Here is an 18,338-nt window from a genome sequence, read left to right on the forward strand (position 1 = left end):
CAGATGACAGAAAAAGAGCATAGCTTTATTGAATCACTCTATGAAGCTATTCTGACCAAATGGGGCTTGAATGTTGCACTGTGTGAGTATGGTGGAGGAGCAGCAATGTGAAGAGTCCTGAGGAGAGACAGATGAGAGTTCGGGGCAGAAACATGCAGTTGAGACAAATAAAATAAAAAAGAAGAATAAAAAGAGACAGCAGAGGGAACACACTGGCAGAACTGAGGGGCATGTGATCGTACAGAGACGCAGATCCGCTGGTACAGACAGCCCGGGTGATCAGCAGAGAAACAATGACAGCAATTCACCAACAACCACACAGCCATATAAGACCAAATCATGAACTCTGTAACTCCAGTACAGAAAGTGGACATCAGAATCATTGATTTAATCTTTAATGAGTCTTTTGCAGAAGGCCACTGCCTGTCTTAAAATAGCAGTGTGATAAATGACCTTCATCTCTTATTTACTTGTACGAAAGAGTCATTCTAGCAGGATAAATCTCATAGACTTGCACCAAATCCAATTCTATACATCGCTAATACACCCCAAGTAAATATTGTCAAAGTGCAAATATCATCTGCTGATATTTTGCTACTTAGGAGGAAAATAACAACCTTTTATGAGTCAGAAAGCAAAAATAGCACAATGCCCTTCTAGCTACCTCGGTGCTTTCCTGCAGATTTTTTCACATGAGGTTATAAACCTGAATTTCCTGGTATGAAACCTCATATGTTACCATTTGTGTGGGTGGCAAAAGTTTCCCCTTCCTATTTGAATGTCTATATACAGTATATACAACGAAATGGAAGGTTTTTAATGATTTAATGTTATCATCCAGGCTTCTGGATTCTCAAAACACATTTTTATTAAAGAGAGACACTACGGGTAAAACATCACTTTTTTCATGAACTTTTTGGGATTTTGGGTTATTTATTTAAAACATGTCTTTCAACTTGTGGAAGAAAATTATCCAGAAAAAACATGTAGGTGTTTGTATGATACTTTGTAGAGTTCTCCTAAATTCACCGTAACTTAGCATTAGATAATGCCTCGTTTGCATTTTTAAACATACAATTTCATAAAACTCTCCAAAAAATCTCCACTTCAGTAACCCACGAAACATGCACCAAAGTTTGCAGTTGCATCCCTATCTACACAGAGTGTTTATAGAGGGGGTTGCTCAGAACTCATTCATAGTCTGATTTATATAAAATTGTATTCCTTTTACCCTCTGGTATCACTTTAATATACAAAAATGTCCACTTCCAAAAACTTCCCAGTCCCCCCAGGTTTTTGGGGCTTAAAAACTAGATACAATTTAATTTTGGGGATGTATTTTAACCCTTTAAATGCCGGTTTGATTACACAATGTCACTGTTGTTTTGTGTAAAAAAAACAAAACAACCAACAACACAAAAATAGAATTATTTTCAATATGATAAACCGTGGATATAGTCTTGGATATGTCAAAGATTATCAACATTATTATGATTTTGATGCATTATTAGTTTTTGTGTAGGGCCAGGTGTAAAATGTACTACCCTTAAAACTTAAAATGTAATTTTTTTTTTGGGTCAAAATGTATATTAAACCTTGTTTTATGATTCATGGAGTGATAAAAAGAGATTTCTGATTTGGAAATGTATGCAAATTCACATATATTTAAGATACTGCCTCATTTGCATATTCAAACATAACATTTCAGAACACTTGAAATATACAAAAAATAACTGTCTTAATGTAAGTAATCCACTGGGTGATATAAATACCAGCAGTGTCTTACTTTAATTTCACAAAGTAACAAACATACAGTACAATTATGGATGAGTCTTCATGTTTATGAATCAAAGTGCTATCTTTTAATTTCAGCATTAAATGTACACACTGCACGGCTTCAGTCTTGAACACAATCTTTCTTTCATGAAAAAACATTAAACATTGTGCCCCCCATAAAGCACGCTTTGTGTCTCTGCTACAGTATGTAAATCAGTACAATATGACAACCACAAGATGTGTAAATATAACAATTCCCAAAATAACATAGCTATTTAAGGGGAGAGAGATTTATAGATTCATGCATCCATAGAAACGCTATATAAACTATGATGTGTTCAGGAGCAAATTAGATCTCAACAAAACTTTGTGATTAAAGTTGAGGAATGTGAACAAAAATGGACTCATTTTCAGTAGGGACATTTTAGATGTCTTTATGTTGATTGGTTTGGTAACTAATCCATTGTTTGAAGTGGAGGATTCTTTCCAAATGCTGTATATCATTTACAAATGCAACTATAATTTCTTTAGAACAGTCAGGAAATGTAATATTTAATACAATGTGACAGATAAAATTGAACAAGAACAATGAAAGATATAACACTGAGATTCCTGAAGGGAATAAATAACTTGGAAATCTGATCCAAAACACAAAGCACTATTTAAAAAAACATAGAAAAGCAACAACAATGGTGATATATATCATTAGAAAAAATCAGATTGGCAGTGCCACTTTCTACAAGGCATTTCTGGCATGAATATTTCTCAAACGTTTGATCAGTCAACCAACAATAATTACTCTTTTTTTAAACATTGATATGTAATGTCAGGCTCTTTGTATTGGGTCCCATTCACCCAGACACATATATATCTAACAGAAAGTTGAAACATTATCTGCACGTATAGTCACAGTTTCGTTCTGTTTCAAGTGCAGTAGGGAAATAAGAGAGCTCTCACCAGCATCCTTCTAAGCTGTGGTATAAACATGTAAAATAAGTCAGTTTTTAGTCCTTCCACAGCTTTTAAAGACGTCAACACTTATAAAACACTGTGTATGTCACTGCATGGGTTGAGTCAGATGTAGCTTTCCTGCTCCTCCTTCAGATGGGCAACTGTTTGAGTACCAGCATCAGATTCTTTCACAACAGTAATCTCACTTGCTTCATTTCTCCCTGTCTCCTCCACCTCTTTTTGTTCATTTTTTGTCTTTCCATCACCATCCTCCTCTTGCTCCTCCTCAGCTTTGGCCGTCTGGGAGAGGTTTGGATCCGTGAAGACGTCCTGGTTGTCTCGACTCTGTTTTGGGCTCTGGCTGTCCTCTTGATGCGGGTCGTGGTCCTGGCTGTTGAAGAATCTCCGGATGGTGTGTTTGGGCAGGCCCAGCTGAGCCGACAGGGTGTGGATGGCTTCCTCGTCGGGGTTGAGGCCCACGTCCTGAATGAAGCTCTGCAGGATCCCCAGTGCTTCGTGGGACACTGTTAACCCGTCGCCTTGGACCTCATCGCCACCCTGGACCTCAGTACGTGTCTCTGAAGAACCCCCAGCCCCACCTCGGTCCTCATCTTTCACACCGGTCCACTTCATTGTAAGCTTCTCCTTCTCCTCCTTGCTGTCACCAATGATCTCATTCATCCCTTCCTCTCCCACATTACCATCCCTCACCTGCTCCTTGCTCTCCGTCCCCTTGTCCCTCACCCTGCCAGAACAACCCCAGTCCCCTCCCAAGCTGCTCCTCTCTCCCTGTCCCCCCTCAACCCAGTCCTTACCCTCTCCTCTCTCTCCAGTGCTGCTGACCCTGCCCTGCAGACGTATTCTCATGTGCCCCCAGTTGCTGGCCGCCTCAGACTCGGCTGGTGATGCGGCACATGGTTGCCGTGGAGACAGGTGAGGTCCTGCCTCGGGCTGCAGGGGTTGATGGGGTTGAAGATGGTGTTGCTGTGGCAGCGGAGAGTTGCGTTGGTACTGATTGCGGACAAGAGAAATTAGAAGTAATAAGAGTAAAAAGCCATACTTAGTCAGCCTGGACAGAAATTATTTGTATGATTTGAGGTGAGAGGTTGAGTCAAAACTGTACCAGTAATGGCTATATAATTATTTTTCATGTGAGGTGGTCTGCAATGCAACTGTCTGGGTTCATGTTTGTTTTGGCCTTCGAAAGACTATGAAAACAAGATGTTTTAAAAATTATTGCATCACATTATGTTTTGCAATGATGCTCTTGTTTTGTCCTGTCATAAAAAAGTGTGTATATATTTAAAAAGTTCCAAGAATCCCCCCCTAACAAGACACATCTTTAATAAGGTTAAAAACTGCATGATGTTTCCACAGTCAATGTTATGTAACTGATCTCAATATTGACCCAACAAATTGTGATTTAGATTTTTGCCATAATAAAGCAGCCCTAATGTCCACAGAACTGATCAGAATCTGAACCTGCACATGTGAAGTCTCCTTGTTTTGCTATTGATCCGTTGATATTCCTTGTAACATAAGGAGAGGGATACATAACCATTTTTGATATTAACTATGAGTGTGTGCTATAATCAAGCCACCTAGTCATGCACAAACTATGGAAGTGAAAGAAAAAATAACTAATCAGCCTCACGGATCATTGCGTTACATAGTAATCATCTTTTTTTCTGACATTTTTGGCATTTGGCTGTCATTACTGTGCTGCTTTTCCACTGCACACCCGAGAGAACTGTTGACATTCAATGTGATATATTCTCTTTCAAACTTAGGGTTTAATTTATATTCACTATTTTTATAGATCCTTTCTTTTAAATAGATTTTTTGTGTTTACAAAATATAAAGTCAGGTCACCTTAAGCCTTCTTGATAAGGACAGACTCCCCTGTAAAAATAATGATTAGGAGCCTTTTCTGCTCCTTTTTTTTATTATTCCAATTTATTCCAAACTGCTGTTTCTATAGCTGACAAGCAATATCTACCAGAGACAGAGTGTTTAGAACAGCAGTCTGTGTGTAATGATGTGCTGTTTATCTTGTTTTTGCAGTCTCACCAGTGTATTGTCATTGCTGAGCAGTGTCAGCCTGTCAGCGCAGTGCTGCTGTACCGTCGCGTTGCTGCTCTCCTGTTCATAGATGGCATCTCGTTCAGTCTGGGACAGGCTGAGGAAGCGGCGGATCATGCACAGGTTCTCCCACAGGGTCCGGTTCTCTGGGTTTGGATCCTCCTTCCAACGTAGCAGCTCACAGAGCCAGCCCTACAGGAAGAACGGTAACGGTAACTTTACTATTAATTCATTCACAATGACTATTAAAGTCAGCATTTATAAGCAATATACAAACATTTAATAAATGGTTTATAATAGTGATATGGAAGAAACTATAACATCCCAATATTTTTGAACAAATAACTGGAGGGTTGACTTGAGTGCAAAATATTTATGCAAAATCTAAGACAATATTAAGTCTCATATCACAATATCAATGTAATTTCAATAGATTTCCCAAGCCCAGTTTATAACACACTATAATATAGTTGTAAGCAGATATGTAAGGGATCTACTGCTTAAATAAGTCATTATTGTGAAATAAACCCTGACAGGAAGGTGAAGGGGTTTATTTGGCAATAATGACTAGCTCACTGTACATTTTCCTGCTTATTATAAGGCTGTTTCATAATTCATTGACACAAATAATTCAGAACTGCATCCATACTAACAGTTTATTATTCATAAAAGCAGTTGGCTATTCAGAAAAAACAGACCATAGAGTAATAAAAGACGGATCAGGTATCCATAGAGAGAGCAGGTTTCCATCCCTGTGCAGACTAGCTGCCTTCAAATGGATTTTAAAGACATCTTTAGCTAAGCTAAGCTAACCTCACAATGCAGCCTAAACTTCAGGTGCTGCATGCACAAAGCAAATTTAGTTTTTTAAAGTTATGGCACCAGTTAAAAAGTAAAATATTAGGGGTCCCAGACAGTGTTAGGGGAAACAAAGCCAGTTTATTAGTTATTATGCATACTTATTCAGCAATTTTCTCCCAAATCTTTTCATTTGATCTATTCTATAGTGTGGACCCCTGGTGTAAGGCTCACGCAGCAGTGGCACATCCAAATTACCATGGCAACATGTAAATTTATATGATGAGTTTTGATTCTTGTCACCCCCACACACCCACTCTGCTATTCATTTAGTGCCTAATTATAATTTAAGAAGATATAAGTGGCAATAACTGCAGCGTTGAGGTATGAATTAAAAAACAAGCAGCCTTCCCTTGGTTTATAAACTATACATTATCTTCTCACATTTATTCCAAATGGGTTCATGTTGTAAAGCATAGCCAAAAGATGATGGAGAGATTTTATTCTTAGCGAGATATTTATTCTGCATCACCAGGGAAGAAACTTATGAGTGGCAGATTGAGGAACGTAATGCCAAGCTAGTTTCAGATTCATGAACTGGAGCATGATTACGTTTGCAAGCAGGCTGACACACACACACACACACACACACACACACACGCACACACACACACACACACACACACACACACACAGCTTCACACAAACACACCAGCACCCACACACACATACACACATGCACCTGGCTGTTGCCCAAGTCTACCACACAATGCCATCCAGATGCACAGTGCAGATAGAACAGAGAGATCCAGCATGGTTCTGCCTGCCAAACAGCCGGGTAATACAGCGAGAGAGGGAGCATGAGAGAGAGAAAGAGAGAGGTAAAGAGAACATGGAGAAAGTAAAGTAAAAAGGGAGGCCAGAGGAGAGATAGAAAAAGAACCTCAGGGGATTTGGACCACCTGTCTGTACTGGCATGACCACTGAATGACCTCCAAACATCTTTATGATGAGTACAGAGGAGAGAGAGAAAGAGAGAAAGACAGAGAGAAAGAAAGAAAGAAAAGTGAATATTGGAGACATACACGAGAGGAAGAGAAAATGAGACAGCTGAAATCCCCCCATTCCATGAAGGGAAATTATCCTCAAAACAAAAGGCAATAACAAGCTTATGGGGCCGCCATAAAAATGAGAACAATAAACACTCGAATCATGCCTGTGTGTGCATGTGTATTAGTGCATTTGTTTGCCTGTGTGTGTGTGTTTGTGCATTTGCTTGGACAGTATGTCTATGTGCACAAATGAGTGGTGAGTATGTGTGTGTGTGCATGTGTTTTTGTAGGGCGACAATTAAAGCGATAATTTAGGACACAATAGCAGTCTGATGCACTGATGATAGTCCTCTGCAGAGTACAGCTGCTGAGTTGTTTATCTGGGTTTCATCCACACACACTAGTTACCCCTGCTTTAACCGAGGAGACGGATTCATCACGGAGGCTAAATTTGAACAATCAAGCAATAGAAACAATTGGGTGCAATATGTGTGTTTTTAATATTGGATATCTTCATCAGATTCACACCAGCAAGGATGAAAGTACCTGACTCTTGGAGGCGGCCACCTTTGCAAACAGAGCCTGAGACACCTTGGCTCTCTTCATCTCGTGCTGAATGTCCTCATAGATGGAGGCGCTGACATTGAGAACACAACTGTCTGTCCTCAAGCCTCTGTCTCCTATAACTGGGGACAGCCTTGCCTAAGAAGAGACACACAAGAGGACAGAAAGACATATGAGCCACAGTAAGCATCTAAATAATGGGCTTCGAATCAAGGGAATTGAATCCTTTGCAGATCAAAGACAATTTTGGCTTCATCAAAAACACTGTAAAATAGTCAGAAATGGGAATCGGTGAGGGATGCTGTCCTTTATGCAGTCCTAGGGGTGCCTATACAAAGAGGCCAATGCACATGGTATTCCAGCAAAGTGAAGCTCCTCCCTGGCAGGAAAAGCAGCTGGAGGCTCTATATTAGAGGAAGCATGGCAGTCTGCACGCTCTCCAGGTCAACAGAGGGAGTCAGCAGTGTAGTGCACAGGGAGCTGCCCCATACCAGATTAGAAAACAACAAACAGGAGATGAAAAAAGAAGGTATGAGGGAGTGTAGAACCCGATAATGTAATAACCCTGATAATGTAATAAAAATCTGCACTTGAGTCCACTGAAAATGTAATAAAACCTGATAATGTAATAACTTCTCGATAATGTAATAAAGTGCATTTCCCAATAATGTAATACACTTTTTACCAATAATGTAATAAAGTATAACACCAAGCACCTTTAGATTTCAAGAAGCTGTTGAATGCATTTGTGTGTCATGGATACGTCGTTGGTGAAAAACGGATGAACGGGTCAAAAGTTAATAAACATTCAACTTTGACCTGTTGGTGGTGCTAGAGCTCTTGAGCTAGTGTTGCCTACACAGTATCACCACTTGAACCCAAGTAATGGGTGGTCTGCTGTTAAATTATTACAATATTGGGGAATTATTACATTATCAGGACTTGCGAAATGAAGGCTAACCTGATAATGTAATAACCTCCCATTAATGTTATACTTTATTACATTATTGGTAAAAAGTGTATTACATTATTGGGAAATGCACTTTATTACATTATCAGGAAGTTATTACATTATCACGTTCTACAGGGAGGACTGAGTGAAGACATGGCTAGGGAGGAAGCTGGTTGGGTCAGTCTGCTTCGTTAACACAGTTCTTAACGTATTTTCTGCACTGCACTCCAGTGGAAAATAAAGGGCAGAAGTAAACAGAAAAAAATTATGTAATCTTTGCTGACAATCATTCCCTACTTTTCTTTGGATCGCTCATAACAAAATGCTTTTATTGTGTAAAATGGAACGGAAAATGCTAGTGGCTCTGTGAAGCTGTACTCAGACATAGTGTAAGCATGCTAACATGCTCACTGAGGCAATCCTCACATGCTGATGTGTAACAGGCATGATGTTCACCTTCTTAGTTTAGCAGGCTAACATTGGATAATTGGCACCAAAGATAAAGTCTATCAGAAGCTGATGGAAATGGCATTAGTTTTAGAGGTATCTGATCAACCACAGATGTCAACCTTATTCAAATCAGCGGTCAGTAAGCTTTACAACTTCACAACAACTCCTTAATATGATTATTTATTTATGTTATTTATTGTTGTCAATTATGTTCTTTACTTGTTTTTAACTTTAAAGAAACAGTTCACACCAAAATCCATCAACAAATATTTATTTTTCTCACTTGTAGTGCTATTTCCCAGAGTGAATCTGCTTCTGAGTATTGGAGATATCAGCGAGATGTCTAAACGGTTGGGGGTTGTAGTTCAGTAGAAGGAAAATAGTTCCCCAATGAAACTACTCAGTCTCACTGACTGAGTAGTTTCTATGTGACAGGGTCATGATTTCTGGAGAGATACATTGCTGTTTAATTTTGTTTTTATAGAGCACCATAACCCAAGTGCCATCAAGTTATATTATATTGGAGAGAAGGCAGACATCTATGGGCAATATCTCCAACCCAATATATCTTGTCTTTCATAGGAGAGCATATTTATGCATACAACAGTAGTTTTAATTCTCCTTGAGTAAAATTAAGCTTAGTAACACCAACTTTTGATTTTTAGCTCTCTGCTGGCTAACCTGTGTGGATCTTGGTGGCGTGTTATTGCAGCTGGGTGTGAATCCAGTCAAGCTTCTGTCTTTCTCCTCCAGGTAGATGCGCTCCCTCTCAGCCTCGGGCAGCTGCAGGAAGCTGTACATGGCCCGCAGGTTGACCAGCAGAGACTGAGAGGCGTGTTTGGGGTCCTCCTCCTTCCGCAGAATCTCTGACAGCAGGCCCTGGTAAAGGCACACACAAACACAGCTCGATACTCATTAATGAATAAAGGCAGAGAATGCACAATGATGCATGCACACAATGATAAAGTAATTCAGATATATTGGTGCATATTGGCTTCAAATTACTATTCAAAGAAAAGGATTGGTGGTGTGAAAATATTGCAAAGGTTACCATTAAAATGATCTTAAAGCTAGAGTTTATAACTTTGCTGTGCATTTAAATACAAATATTGAGAGAAATATATGGACTTTCAAGTAAATATGGATTTTCCCATCACTTTTACACAAATATATCAAATATAAAGTTTCTCATATGCCAGAAGGAATTATGCAAAAGCTCCTCAACTAACCCTGGATCTGATTCAAAGGAGCACCTTATCGAGTTCCTGCAGTTTAGTGTTTCACAGCTATAGATGATACAGAGCCAGTTTCCAGTCGGTGCTAAGCACAGGACTAGCCTGTAGAGCTAGCATTATTGTGGGTGTATCTGTGTATGCAGGAAAGCCTTCAAATATCACATGCAGATTGTAGGGCTTCCTTCCTGAAAAGAAATCAGATTTCACGCTGGCAGTAAAATGGAAATAGAGGAAACAGCCCTTCTTATTCAAATCATGGATCATCTTTGGATCCACCCAGCAAACTGCTCCTTTCAAATAGATGGCAAATGACAAATGCTCCCCTCACTTCTATATGGCATCTTGGCATCATGCCCAACTTGTATGGCTGGCACCGAAGCACCTTGGACTTGGCAATGGGGAAACATGGGGGTGGATAATAACTAGCTCTGCTTATTGTGATGAAAATGATAATGACGGTAATAATAATAATAACAATGGGCTCAGTCTGTCCTCTGAGCCCCATTTCTGTGGGTGTGGTGGTGAATGTAAGATGATAGACACAGATAATGTGGCATTTTAGTATTGGAGGCGATGTGTATGAAATGAGGGAGACCAGTGGAAGGAAGAAGGGGAAAGATTAAAAAAAAGATGGATTGACAATCAGAGGAATAGATTAAACAGATAAAGGGGGTGCCAAAGTGAAAGGTGACAAGATGGAGGGACAGTAAGACAGAAGAAGAGGTGGAGAGGGAGACAGCTTCTCTCTGAGGGGTTGTGATTAGTTGGCCCAGCAGCTGCTTCAGCGCTGGCACCAGCTTTGTGCTGCAGAGGGCTGGCACAAACACCCACACACACACACACACACACACACACACACACACACACACACATACATACACACAAGCATAGGGGGGAGGGGGCACTGCGGCAAAGGCCATGCCAATGTACCAACCATCAAACACACAGAACTCACTTACCTATAATCGCAACACCAGAGAACACTTCCAAAAGACAATCGCCAGCAAACAGTCCCAACCTTTCATCCAGATCAAAGTCACTGATCTGTGACTGCTTTCATACCTGGGTCCTGTTAAAGGCCACCCGGGCAAAGATGGCTTGTGAGATGCCTGCTCTCTTCAGTTCCTCCCTCACACAGTGGTAGATGTCATTTGGCACGTCTGTTGGCCCCACAGAGGACCCAGTCGATGTCTGGGGTTGCGGCCCGGTCACGGGGCCTCCCCCTGGGCCACACGGTGCCTGCTGTGGGGGTTGGGAATCAGGGGGCTTGGAGAAGACCATGGCAGGAGGAGCCCTCCCAACAGGCGGGTGGTTGAGATACTGCTGTTGGGTCGGTGGGAGACCCTGGCTAGCCAGCATGCGGCTAACAGCATACTGCTGGTTGAGAAACTGGGCCATCACCAGCTGCTGGTTGACCATTTTTGAGCGGAGAGGCTGGGCTACCAACCCCGGAGGGTGCAGGCCGAGGGGGGAACGGCCACATATGTTGGCTACTTCTCCGTGAGAGAAAAACAGGGTTGAGCTCTGATCAGCTGGGCTACTTGTGATTGGCTGCTGGGTGAGTGTGATATGTGTGGATTGGTCAGAGAAGCTGTCAATCTCTGGTGCAGGGAAAAGAAAGCAAAGACAGATGTTCAATTAGTAACACACCAAATAAAACTGTGTGTCCTAAATATGATATGATAAGCAGGTTTTGAGTATGTAGTGTGTTCATGCTGGAAAATCACAAAATGAAATGTACTCAATACAGACACTATTCTTCCACAATGCAATGCACAGATTAGAGACAAGAGAGGGTGTTTACATCAGTTAGACACATCAGGAAAATAATCTATTGGTATTGAAGAGAGCTGTGGTATTAAAAAAAACATTGATATTGATATCATGTTAATAATATACATATGATATTGATAATATTGTGTAATTAATTCAGAACCTTAAATCATTTAATCTGGTTGCCTTTTCACTATCCATTAGGTGTAATCATTATTTTTGTGCCCTTCTGAAAAGTTATGGTTACAGACTCTCTTTCTTCTCCCTACACTGTTTTTTTAGTGCAATTTATTATATTAATATTATAGATTTATTATATTAAAAACAGAGAAAATGCACAGTAAACAAAGGTAAAGATGAATTTGACTTCTATATATATTGCAATAATATTGTTATTGTGAATTCTGTTGGCCATGATAACATGCTCTGAGGTGTCAGCTAAAATAGGGTCCTTCTGACTTCTGATATGTTCTGTGCATGTGCTGGACTGTATACAATGAGTATGTAGTATGGATTTGCACCTGCTATAAGACTAATCAGGCACCCTTGATGTTTGCAGACTTGATTGAAATCCCTCACCTTTAAAGGATTTGGTCTTCTTGAAGTGCTTGTACCATCGACCAAACTCATGACACTTGGCAGCTGAGACATTTGCATAGTAAGTGCTATTTACAATAGATGATATCATACTCTGAAACAGAGGGGAAAAGACAATAGAAATTCATTACATTTTCCGAGCTCCTGCTATGGGCGGCCTGGGTGTCTCAGCTGTTCACACATCTGATATTAATGAACTCAGATCTGTGTTATTAAAAAGACCCCCAGGTAAATAGGATAATAAAGACAGATGAGTGTGTCAGTGCACGAGCTTTGTGCGTGTGTGTGTGTGTGTGTGTGTGTGTATGTACAGCATGTGTATGCATGCATGTATGTGTGCGTTCGTGCATGTGTGTGTGTGCAATCAAACAAAACACTAGAGGTCATCAGAGACTATGCCTCTCTGTCTGTCTTTCTCACTCACTCACTCACTCACTCACTCACTCACATACACACACACACACACACACACACACACACACACACTGTTTTTCCCCGAAGACCATCCTGTGCAATCTTTACATCTGATTACACCTTTCATCTTCTCAAATTTATTTTAATCTGCTTCTTGCAAACAAGAGAGGGGGTAAAGAGAGTGATAGGAGAGATGGGGGAGGAAAGACGGGGGAGGGCAGATTCCTAGTATTAGATCTGCAGAGAAGGAAGGATTCTGAAGAAGAGAGAGATAGTGAGCAATTTCTCTTTATCAAACTCTAGATGTCCTACGCACCCTCAGGCAAAATAACAGATAGACTTAGTTGATAATTATAAATATTCATAAAAAGGCCTTCCCCAAATACTGCATGATTAATGTAAAATTATTTCTGCAGTTGTGTCTGTATTTGCTTGATTAAACGATCAAGATCTTAAAACCTGATTTGGATGTTATTGCTGAATCAGTCAAGAGTGCGGAGAAAGCTAAATACCAAAGAGGGAGAGTGATGGACAGATAGAGCCAGTGAGAGTAAGACAGTGGGTGAGACAGAGTGACAGGCAGACAGGTTGGCAGTGGAAAGAATCAAGATAGGCAGCGGCAGCATAGGCAGGAAGGCTTTTTAAGAGATAGCCATCTCTCTTTATCTGTTTCTCTCGCGCGCTCTGCCCCAACACCTTATCTACCTCAGCATCTGGACTTCCTGTCTCACTATTGGACCACACGCTTACTCTGCCTCATGCATCAAAGTAGGCACAAACACACACACTTTTGCAGGGCATGGAAGGGCAAAGACATTACATGCAGTCTTTGAACTTGAACTGTAGTCCTATTTGTCTTATTCTCTCTTCTTGGATTAATGTTCTGTGTGTGTGTGTGTGTGTGTGTGTGTACCTGGGAAAGAGGGCACTCCTTGGCGAGGGAGCTCTGGTTCATGTCCTTGAGGAGCTCCTTCAGAGCGTTTCTCACTGTGGAGTGGCTCCACTGCTCCGGTGGCAAGTCCTCCAATTTGGGGCAGCTAGACAGAGAGCAAATAACAAACACTTGAATTGCATTATTTTAATATATTAAAGTTTAAATGGGTAGTCCAGCATATTAGCACTTCCATGAAACATGTAGCATTTCTGTATTAAAATGTCTAAAAACTATATATTTTATTCAGTTGTATACTAACATTATCCCAAATGTTTCCAACAATTTTCAGACTTTATAAAGTCTTATCTCGTCTTGTTCCCTTTGCACATGTGTCATTTGAGGTCGTCAGTTTAGAAGCTGTCATAGATTCTCCATTTTTCGCCCACATTTTTATGACAAGTTTTTAGATATTGGCCATTTTTAAACTATACATTATACTTACATCATTGTGATTATTTTCTCAAAATCATGAAAACTTCCACCATAGACAACTTCTGGCTGTGGTGGGATAATGCATTTTCTTGCGAAGAAGTGAACAACCAAGTGATGATACGACAAGCAGTTGTCTTTTGTATATTTTCCAAGTGATAAAACATACAAAGTGATAAAAGAATAATAGAGTATAACAGAGTCAAATCTATTTCAGCTGAAAGGGCAGAGGTCATACACTCAAAAAAGTTCAGATACAGCCTAATTTTTGTAGTTACAACATAGAGATACAAAGAGAAGAGGGGGGATGGCATTGAGCACAACCACTTGCTTTGAGCTGATGCATTTAACGGATTGTTCCCTCATCACTCCACGCAGTAGCACACGTCTCTCTCACACAATGAAACCTACAAAGGACACCAATTTACTTCAGGCAGATAGGTCAGATGAAAACTTACCAAACTGCTCTTACACTTGTGACGACGACACTGAGCTTCATAAAAATCAATGGAGTGCGCCTTTAAAAATAATATCTCCCCAAACCTTATATAGAGCCTCTTCCAGTATGCACTAGGTGATGGGCAGACAAGAACCCCAGCAATTTTCCATTCTTAAATGCACTTTAAAGGGTGTGAATGAACGTCTGGGCCCCAGAGAAACTAAATCACTTAACAAATTAATAAATGTGAGAACAAGAAAAACATACACAATGCCAGGTCCTACTTTCTTTAAGCCATTGGGCCTTTTTTTTACTGCAGACATGTTGACATGTCACAGTCGGAGAAGCACAATCTCGGTGGTAAATAATAAAATTAATGATCTCTGATTTCCATTTAGCTGCTTCCATCGTTAATGTTATTAGTAGCACCTGTGTTTTTTATTTTATTTTCTCCTGTGAAATATGCCTTTATTAAATCATCTATTGTATATTGTGATAATAGGGTATGCTGCTTTGTCCAAACTCTCAGGATGGATCTGACCGAAGACCCAATATGTGGCCATTGTCAAAACAAAATTGATTATTTAGAAATGTTGCACAAGGAAATAACTTTTAATGTCTCCCACCATTAAAATGGTCATCAATATTCACTGCAACAAGCAACTTAAATCACTCATTAAACTTAAACTAATGGCATTAAGATAAGATGCAATAATAAGAGTTTTATCATTCCCTGCTGAGTCTGACTTGGTAATTTTATTTTCTTAGAGATGGTAGGAGTCTTTTCCAGCGTGCACAGGGTGAAACGCTGGGAAATACTAAAGAGTCCATCACACTCAGAGTTCATAGACTCCACACACACAGGTCGATAAATCAAAGTAATAGTGTTTTTATTCATTTTATTTAGTTTTTAACTAAATTTGAATTTAATTCATTTTAGTTTCAGTTAGTTCCCAGGGTGGGTTTGCTCTTTTCAATTTATTTTACTGCTTGGAAATGTTTAGTCATAGTTTAATTATTGTAATATGGTGGTTACGTGTCAGGGGCAAGATTTCAGAATAGTTCAGAATAAGTATTAAAATAGAAATACAAGACTCATGTAGACATCCCAGTCTCAGTAATCATATGCCTCCTTATGCTTGTTGTATTAACAAATCTGATCAAATTGACTAAACTAAATACATATCTTGCATATTTTTATTTCGTGCTTGTTAGTTTTGTAAGTACAAAGTATCGTTTCAGATAGTTCCTTTTTATTCTAAAGTCTAATGTTGCTTCACACCTAGCTTTAGTTAAGTTTTTGTTAACTATAGAACCTGACTGTAACTGTGGACAGACATATGTATTGATGTGTGTTGTATTGTCAGCTCCCTACCTGTGCAGCTGTATTTTAAGGGTGATGACATGATGAACATCCTGCAGCATATCAGCCACAGTGGCATCAGGAGCATCTGTTACGCAGGACAGAGGCATCGGGTTCCACCTGCCCACCTGGATCAGACCTGGACAACACAGACAGACACAAAAATGTGAAAAAAAAACCCAAATAGATTTGTGTCCTTGCCTTTCTGTGCAAGTTTGTGCTATGTACCTTTGGCCTGTGCAGCAGAGCTGTGAGAGTAGCCCAGCGTCAGCAGGGCCATCTCTATCAGCTGGTTAAACAACAAATCTCTCTTGACCAACACAAACTCAGCATGTTCTTCTCTCCTCTCTCCCTCCAGAGGGTTTTCCCTGTGCTCCACTACACAGAACACCGGCAGCAGGCTCCCTGAGGTGATAGACAGACGGTTATTAGACATATCGGATGACACACAGGAGTCACAATCACTGAGCTGAAAGCAAAATCTGTAATATCATGTTTCAGCCCATGCACCTCTGCTGTGCCAGCTCTTGCTCTGTGGCCTCACTGCACTGGGTTTCTGGGCCAGGCAGGGGTTTTTGGCCACAGGACTATCCTGACTGCTCCTCTCCTGGGCCGAGGGTCCCGCTCCGTTTAGTTCCAGCCGAGCCAGCTTGGCAGGAGGTGGCCGGGGGTCTACGACGGGATCACTGCCCTCAGGTTTCTTGGCTCCATTACACAGTGCATCCATCTGTGGTCTCACACTAACACAGAGACACAGAGGCTTAAATATCAAACAAAATCACTCATGTTATGATGACAGTATGTGTATATGGTGACCTTAGAGAGTGTTAGATACATTTTAAAGTAACTTTTGCGATATAAAACATAGTGTTCAATGTTCTCATCAGGGTAGAATAGGCTACATGTCTTCATAATTAAATAATAGCATTCTTAGATAGAGCAGGATCTGGATACTTGAGCGTCAAGTGAGTGTGAAAAGCAGTTATCTACACTTCTGTGTCTAACAAGAAAGCTAGAAAGCACAATTTTGACACACACGTACGCACAAACTCAGATCTGAAGGATACCCGGATCAGTAATATTGGATGACCTTCACCCAGATGCAGCGATTAGGACAACCCTCTAAATCCAGTAGAAGTCCAGTGAACGATAGAGCGCGGTTTCCCATAATAAACCTGCTGTCATCTCCAGGCGCGCCGCTGTAAGCGACAGTGATTCAGTTCATCTTCAGCACCTAAATGCGCGCTAATCGTCCCACGTCTGATTCTGCTGAAGTTTGATCGAGGCGAAACCAACCTGTTTCAGTCGGCACAACGTGCATGTCCGACCTGCCATCATACATCAACAGCCCCGTTCCTGTCGACACCGGCTGTATCCATATGTTGTTCTCGCATCCATTGATCTCCAGTTGAGGAGCAGACCCGTTTCGCTTGGCGGTCGGTATGCGTCCTCTTCCTTACATTAATCGCGTGTTAAACGTCGACATCATCTCGTGTTTATTGTCTAAGTAGTTTGCCTTTGATCCCTCCTTGTTCTTCAAATGCGTTTCGCTTCCCGGTGTAACGATAAATTAGCCTTAGCGCAAGTTCAGAGCGACCTCCCATCCAGAGCTCCGGGACCTGCTGCTACTGTGGGTCTGCTCTACGGAGAACAATGCTCGGAACAATACAGACTCCTGGAGTGCACTCCCCCTGTCATATATTAGGCTCCAGCACTGACTCCGGGACAGCAGTTGTTGGTTACACTTCAAAGCCCTATGCGCACGCGAAGAGGGGGAGAGAGAGAGTGTGAGGGGGAGAGAGAGACACACACACCCACACGCAGACTCATAAATACGCGGACCCAGCTGCATTAGCATATGGTGTAATAATGAATTCACTAGCGCGCTCCGTAAATGTATTAAATGTGACAATTGCGCATAAATCTATTTATTATTTTCTGCCGCATGCTGTGCACGCACTTATTATTGTCTTTAGGGTATTGGAGCTCTCCATGGTAACAAAGTGGAGCAGGGCAAGGAAGAACTGGCTGACTGATATTAACTTTTCAACGCTGATGTTTTATTGTCAAAAGATTATCTGTGGCTTATGACTTATATGCAGATAATTACAGTTTTTACTCCGCGCAGCCATGAATGTGCTCTATATGTCATTGCAATTACAGCATGCTATAGTATTGCATATACTACAGTATAGAGCCTTGTACTCACTATACTGTTTAAGACTATAATAGGCTATGCATGCTACGCTATGGGGTCTACAGTACATATAGTATAGTATAGCATAGTATAGTATACCCTATAGTAAGATAATCTAATAATTTAATAGTAATATACTGTATACAATACCATACTATACAGCACTATACTGGAAGTACTATATCGACCCATGCTAGTAATAAAGCCTATTATACTATATTATATGAACTATAGCATAGTAGGCTTTATATTGGTTGTGTGGGCCTATATAGCAATATATGTATAGTATAGCTTAGTACACATTATATTGTAGTTGTACAGCAGCCTTTATC

At 40.6% G+C, this 18,338-nt stretch overlaps 1 protein-coding gene across 1 annotated transcript; it reads right to left on the bottom strand.

Annotated features, from left to right (window-relative positions):
* Positions 1 to 1,677: 1,677 nt before the first annotated feature.
* satb1a (SATB homeobox 1a) lies at positions 1,678 to 17,463 on the bottom strand. Its single transcript, XM_059349131.1, has 10 exons — positions 16,320 to 17,463; positions 16,038 to 16,214; positions 15,822 to 15,948; positions 13,558 to 13,681; positions 12,213 to 12,324; positions 10,923 to 11,461; positions 9,307 to 9,504; positions 7,206 to 7,361; positions 4,798 to 5,001; positions 1,678 to 3,738 (listed from the first exon to the last, which is right to left on the bottom strand). The coding sequence occupies exons 1-10, from the start codon at positions 16,534 to 16,536 to the stop codon at positions 2,851 to 2,853; spliced, it is 2,742 nt and encodes a 913-aa protein (XP_059205114.1). The 5' UTR covers positions 16,537 to 17,463; the 3' UTR covers positions 1,678 to 2,850.
* Positions 17,464 to 18,338: the final 875 nt, after the last annotated feature.

This window comes from Centropristis striata, chromosome 14 (genome assembly GCF_030273125.1).
Source record: "Centropristis striata isolate RG_2023a ecotype Rhode Island chromosome 14, C.striata_1.0, whole genome shotgun sequence".
Taxonomy (NCBI): Eukaryota; Metazoa; Chordata; class Actinopteri; order Perciformes; family Serranidae; genus Centropristis; species Centropristis striata.